This window comes from Ylistrum balloti, unplaced genomic scaffold, assembly GCF_031769215.1.
Source record: "Ylistrum balloti isolate Yb309-2 unplaced genomic scaffold, AGI_CSIRO_Ybal_v1 Utg369964, whole genome shotgun sequence".
NCBI classification, from domain to species: Eukaryota; Metazoa; Mollusca; class Bivalvia; order Pectinida; family Pectinidae; genus Ylistrum; species Ylistrum balloti.
Window position 1 is genome coordinate 197,537 of NW_026782060.1, and position 7,427 is coordinate 204,963.

Genomic DNA, 7,427 nt, shown 5'->3' on the forward strand with positions numbered 1-7,427 from the left:
AGGTTCATTTAAACTATAATCTTTTGGTGACCTACATATTGGCGTTTAACACAACTTTACTTTGTTATAAGAGTTGCAAATGGAAAGTATACCTTAGTGATGTTGATGGTTTGGCATTTCATGACGTTAACTTGACCTTTGACATAACTTTGCATCATTATAAGATGAGCAAATGAGAAGCATAAAATATTGATCGGTATTGATTTCATCTATGACCTTTTGATGACCTATATATTGATATCTGCATTATAATATATTTATTATCAGATGTGAAAATAAAAAGTATATCGTAAAGTTTGGTATTGACTCATTTGACCCTCTGGCCATTGGTGACCTATATATTGACCTTTAACGTAACTTCACATTGTAAAGTGGTATTTAGATGAAAAGTATAATATATTGATTTATATTGATGACTTACTTGATCAGTGACCTTTGGTAACCTATAAATTGACTTTTTGCAAGGCATGCCTGACTTTTAGTACTTTCAGTACTTTGATTGAAAATATACTTCCCTTGTCGAAATCCTTATACCGAACTTGTCACGTGTGTACGCGATAAGGTGTCGTGTGATTGAGAAGTGATTGTTGTTTACTTTTTTAATGATATAGTTTCACAATATACAGGCGACCGAACAGTGACGAAAGTGTTCCACATATGGTCATATTCGAAATTTGAAAAACGTGAATAAGTTACTAGACTAAATTGTTGTTATTGATGACAACAAACAAGTACCCCAGTGCATTGTAATTACGCTTGGACAATGACTTACTCTCTGAAACAGTTTTATAAGGTGAGTATTAATGTAACGTTATATTGTCATAAAATAACACGTTTCTATTTTTATAACCACTTATATTCCTCATATTTTAAAATGTGTAATACCACCCAGTCGAGATAAGTTGTAACACGTGGTTTTGATTTGTATATGCACAGTAAAACTTTGTATGTGTGGCCATGCGTACATGGTAATGCTACTGGAATATTACTAAGTCTTCAGTTTGTTGTTCAGTCTCACCTCAACATGACATCATTTTTAATAAAATGTATTTGGCTCTGTGATACATTTACATAAACATTAGAAAGTACACCCCACATTGATATATTTATAAGTGATATAATGATTCAGGATTTAGATAATTCTACATTTAGCTAATACATATTTATCATTTGTGTAAGTGTTTTGGTATAACAAACTGTGGCTGATCTCGGAAACAGCTTGCTCAGATGCGAGATCGTTGAAAGTTATGTTTTAAATTCAAGTGTTACAATATCATGTGTCTGTGTATTATGTGTCCACATTCTTCAACATGACTAGGCGCCTTATACCGGGGTAAGCTTTATTGTTGTTCCTTTAAGCAGGTGGTTAAAATGGTGACAGACAAAACACAGAGAAAATCGTATGAAACTGCTTGATCTTCTGTCTCTAAATGTATATATTGATGGTAAACCAAACTGATTAACTGTGGTGAGTTGATTTGAATTCACATGTGAAATCATTGAACAATATGTGAACCGTAAGACTTACGAAAGTCTATACACATAGTAATGGACTCACTGTACTGTTCATAATACAAATACACTGTGCTTTTTGTCGGGTCAAACAAAACAAAGTAGACTCAAGGATATTCAAATAATTACGTGATTTAGGTTTTATTCCACTCCTGGTGGGAAGAATGAGTTGATAACACCAATGAATGAAATGATATGTTTAAACAGGAAGAACGTAAGTATCGGCGATATTGTAATCTCAATATGTAAATCTGTATTGTTTACGGTTTGTGTAGGAAGTGTGATATTGATGTTACATTGTTGAGTGTTCGGTCGGTCAACCCTAGATCCCTTTCTCAGTTAATTCTATTTCAAAATTTCTTTTTGTGATGATTGTAGCTATCTTTGTTTGATACTTGGAAGAAATGTGACTATCGTGTCCATAAACATCTTTTCCGGACGCTTTGTCATGTCCTTGATTATTATTTAAGCAGGTGCCAGATTAAGTATTTCTGTTTATATAGTTTCTCAGGTCATAGTCCAGTGGAAAATGATTAATGGATTAACCGTGTTAATTATATAGACATAGCCACGTCCATGTCACGGTTAGGATTGAACTAAAACGGACGGAAACAGGAAAATACTTAAATCAGGAGATTTCAAGTGGAATGAACTGCATCTATATGTCACTTAATCATAATATCGAGAGTACAAAAATCAAGTCAAATTATCTGCATAATGAAATTTCATATATAAAGAAAATCTTCCCTGTCACATCTCACTATCTATATGATTTATATCTAATTTTGTATCGGTAGGTGCTATCCCCTTTTGTACAATTTTCGAGGTTAACCGAAACATGCATATCTACTATAGTTATGCAATATTGGAATTTATGAAATTTATTGATGTTTGTTTGAAAATATGTGATTTTGAAATTGATGAAATGTATTGTATTTTGGGATTAGCATGTTTTTCGCTTTATTTGTTTGTTTGTTTGTTTTTGTTTTTTTTTCTCAGTTGCCTCCTTCTAGGTCTCAAGCTTGAGGTCCTAATTACCTGTAATATATTAAGGTTACTTCATTATTCTTCACTAGTGTATGGAAACGTGTCCTTCACGTGTCTCTCTTTCGTACAATCTCGATAACAATAATTAAACTATTTGAACCACCGAATGTAAAATCGTTCTGAGTGCGGTCTTATTTTGTCCGAACAAATTTGGCCAGGTCTGCAAATCATTGTGCCCCCGAGGAACAGTGTACCTACTCTTCACTTACAGCTGTTTCTATCTTATTTAATAGACACATATTGATTTGCCTCTCTTGTTTCATTATTCCTGCTATTGTAACAGTGTCTAGGAATTCTCACTAGCATCCTGGTTAATTCAATATACTTTCACTGACCCTGCTGAAATAATTCCTAGAATATTGTAAGTCAATATTAATGCAGGTCATATATTTATATTGATATTTATGTATGAACAATTATGTGATAATTTATGCAGTGGAAACGCTACAAAATATGCGCGACAGCATCTGGTTTGAGATGATTGTTAGTAGCCGGATAATGTAGCTTAATTTATTATTTAACTTTACTGTATCAAATTCGAAATTCGAAGGTATTGTTAATGTGTGTGTGTCTTTGGCATAATTTTTCATAATTTTCATGGTTTAATGGTATCATGCTATTATTTCTTGGTTGTATATAATTACTCAGACAGATGTGTAACGACAGTTGCATGATGTGGCTTGTGAGGATATTAGGAAACACAAAATGTAGTCATCCTTCATATCAAATAGGCATAACTCAGGCAATGTCGATACATCAGAAGTTCTTTAAACAGCCAGTAGAATGTCTAAGTGTGGCATTTCGTTGGCAACACCGTCACTTTCATAAGGCAAAATCAAAATTTAATTTTAAAGAAACATATGTATACCGAACGTCACATTTGTATATTAGATATGTATTCATCATCAAATCACGTAAAACTTCATAAATGTCAAATTTAATACACATGTCAGAATGATATTTCTTATACATACTTGTCCTACCTCTAAGTTGTTCATAGCCCTAACAGTGATATTAAATTACGTTTGATTAAAAACGGACAAAACAGGCAAAAAATTGAATAGTTTAAAAATAGAAAACTTTATTCGTGTCAAGAATAATGGTAATATTTTAGAAAAGACGTCACTGAAGACATCTTCGTTTACAGGGAGTAATTCAGAATACATAATAGAATGCTCTGTTGTTTACGGTCCAATACGTTTCTTTATCACGATTCACCTGCCTAGTCCACGATATGCGTTATTTTCCTAATATAACAAAAATACCTTACGATGAAAAGACTTTGTTGGTCGAATGAAATCTATATATAGTCTGTGTGATCAGCTGACTCCATGTCTCGGTGACGATTTTCTCGTATCTGTGTTCATTTTAAAACCGAGGCGGTGTACGGTGAACGACACATTGCGCACAAGGTATTGAATTTATGAAATCTTCTGTTTTCAGGACACCTTAAATGTTCGATGGGATAAACGGCCTTGGAATCCACGTTATTGCTTATACTGTAAATAGCTGATGTAGCATTGTAGATGTGTGACCTACTCGGGATAGGTATTCTCAACATAATTCGTTTCAATCAATATGGGTTTTTTTTCTGTTGCAGCACTTTCCACTCTCTATATGCTAATGACGGTTTCTAGGCAAGGAATGCAGTAAATTGAAACTGAGGTAAACTTTTATATTCATGGTTTTCATATGATTGTTATCTGCATGCATGTGTTAAAAAATGGGCTTATTTGTTGTTGACAAAATTGAATATTAAACTAATATACCTACTTGTTACCAGGTGTGCTTTTTCCATTCTTTATCTTTCTGGAATATTTCTTACTATTTTAAACGTCTGCTCTGAAAAAATGAAAGATTATTGAATCTGACAGGTCATTTTATAACAGAAAGATGTCAAGACGTCACTTCTTAGTGAAAGCTTATCATCATCTACAAGAATATAACACACAGATGTTATATAGACTGTACATTATATCATCATTTGTACAAACATGTATAACACGTTTCACATTTCAATTTCAGAATACCAGCGGAGGGTAAACCATCATTGCATACATGATCAGACACAGAGACAGTATCAAATTCTTGTCATTACATTTTGCACTTCCTACCAGGTGTTTACACCATTCCCAGATGATGTCAAATGATTGAGAGATGACACTGTGTAAGGGTATAATTATACGACTTTCTTCATACGACTGATGAAGCGGCCCAGTAATCAATAATACAGAGAAAAAATAGGCTGATGCTTCTTAATGCTTTCAATTGTTGGATACCTCTGATGGTATGTTTTAACGCTGTGATATGTCTAGACATCGTGAGAGCTGATGGGATTACAGATGGAGACCACACGCTTGATTTGGCAAATCTCTCGACAATTCAAAATCGTTCGGACTTCGTTATTAGTAAGGAGAACCCTGGTTCTAATACGGTGTCTTTCCGTGATACAAGTGTACCTGAATGGTTGGATGATTATCAAACAAAGCCTAAGAAGAAATCGAAACTTAACTTGGCTTTTTTGCCAGGATTGGCAATTCTCTTTCTGTTTATTTTTGTATTTTTTCGTGCCTGTAAATGGTACAGAGATAGTTCAAAGATCAAGGACAGGGGATGCAGCTATGATGTTGCCAGCTATGTAATTTTAGTTCAAGGAGATAAGCATTTTAACGACGTAGATATTGGCGATAATTACGACACAGTGAACTCGTATAATTCCTACCTGCGATCCGGTGCTTATGAAACTATCACGTCATCCAGATCTCTACAGTATCGCATGGACTCTCAAATGTACGACACAGTCACGTCATATTCACAATATCTTCAGAAAATAGAAAAAGAAAGCAACCTTGAAATTGAATTGAAACAGATACCATCAGATGGCAGTCCATCACCGAAACAACCCCATTTCACGAAAAAGACTGCGAAAGGTCAAGTTAAACTACCACAGGAGAGTAGATTTTCTATTAAACCAGCTCTTGACAACTATATGAGATTAAAGGGCGCTTATCAAAAATCACCGATGTCGCCAAAGAGTGTTCGATACAATAGTGTGGATCGCATAGATGGGAGCCCACGAAAGACAGGGTCGAGAATGAACATAACAGTTAACGCTGCATCTGCAGAGTCATTACAGTCGGCAACAAACAGGACATATGGGCGACAGATGAGCACAGAGTGCCACAGACCAAGTCCATCGAGAAGTATATCTAATGTCATCCGATTAGAAAACCTTAGGAGATCGGTCTCCGAAGATGCACCTAAAATGTCCCGGCGAAATACAAAAGATGAAGTGGCTAAGAAAAAAAGCAAAAAATGTACAGAAGAAAACCTAGAATTAATACAGAATAATTTGTGTCATAAACCAGTACGTATGGTTGACGCTGAGACCCAATGTGAATTATCCTATCAAACCACGTCACCATTATCGTCTTCCAAGCGTAGACGTCGCTTAGTGTCTGTTCGCTCCGATGCCAAACAGGACTACGATGTAAATGACGTCTTGACAATTACTGAAAATGGCAAAACTAGTGTTACTACTTGTGTAACGGAGATCGCCGAGAAACACACAGAAAATGGCGAGGATTTACCTGAAATTGTAATTCAAGATGATTTAAAAGACGATCAGCCACCCCTCAGAGTGAAGCCAACAGTCTTTTCAGTGTGTGCAGTGGTGCATGATATAGACACCCTGGCGCACCCTGTAGCAAAAATTGAAAACGCTTATTCAGATGACAAAAATTCACAACCAAATAAAGACTCAGAAACAGGAAATGAAGTGAAAAAACCTGACATAGACCACGGCCATAAATGTTGTCAATCAAATGGATCGATATGTTATACGAAGGGGAATAATGATATCTTGACTGAAAAAGGCAAACATCATTCATGCGTATCAAATGGTAATCATTTGGAGAATAAGGATCATAAGAAAAGTGAAAATGGATTTTGCAAGATAAGCAGAAATAGTTTGCCCTGTGTATCAACTTTATCGTCAGAAGGGACACTAATTGAAAATAATTGTCACCTAAATACTAGCAAAGGGAACATGTCCAACTGCATTGCTAGGAGAAGTTCCTTCCACAATATATCACAATCAAAGCATGAAAACGCTATTCAAATTCAAAATGACCTCAGTCAAGTTCAAGGTACATTTATAGAAATGGTTCATTAGATATTCAATGCCAATGTAACACTCTATTTGATACGTTTCATAAAATGTGGATACTATATGGTAATGTTTAAATTTGCATAATTTTAGTCGGTTTTCTTTGAAGACGTGTTCTCGCGTTTACTTGCCAGAACTTATCTTGTGGTGAATTGCACATGTAATATTATACATTTATTTACCTTAAACGTGTAAGCTTATATTCTCCGCAATCGAAAATCTGTTTGTGTATACATCGGTGTAGAATTATATGTGGAGGCAGTGTTACAAATCTACAACTGATTCCTAATGTAAAACGTTTTATGATATAAGCAAATTTTTACTTCTTCAGGATTTGCTGACGTTAATTCTGTTTCTATTCAAAAGATATAATTTTCTGTCATATCAACACAAAAATGAAATAATAGGTTTGATGTATAATGCATTGTTATAGTCATTATGATTCTCCTTCCTGACTCATCACCTGGTCCAAATGTGGCTCTCTCACGACGTTTCTATCACCTCCTATCCTCTGATCCTGTAATTCCTTATATATGTATAAGTATATGTTTACCTTGTTCCTGTTATTGTCTACTTACTCTAATATTCCATATTTTGACTGCTTACATTTATCCTCTGTTATCAGATCAAACCTTGTCAAAAATGTTCATTTGTCCATATTAGCACTCTATATTCTCTTATCAAACCCTATCCTCATTTC

At 34.7% G+C, this 7,427-nt stretch overlaps 1 protein-coding gene and 1 long non-coding RNA gene across 2 annotated transcripts; both read left to right on the forward strand.

The window, feature by feature from the left end:
* The first annotated feature begins 715 nt into the window (after positions 1-715).
* On the forward strand, positions 716-4,629 carry LOC132547591 (uncharacterized). The gene is made up of 3 exons (XR_009554124.1): positions 716-793; positions 4,160-4,224; positions 4,585-4,629. It is a non-coding gene; the product is annotated as an uncharacterized LOC132547591 (long non-coding RNA).
* Positions 4,630-4,807: 178 nt separating this feature from the next.
* LOC132547588 (uncharacterized) lies at positions 4,808-6,811 on the forward strand. The gene has a single exon (XM_060211368.1). The coding sequence runs from the start codon at positions 4,808-4,810 to the stop codon at positions 6,731-6,733; it is 1,926 nt and encodes a 641-aa protein (XP_060067351.1). The 3' UTR covers positions 6,734-6,811.
* The last annotated feature ends 616 nt before the right edge of the window (positions 6,812-7,427 follow it).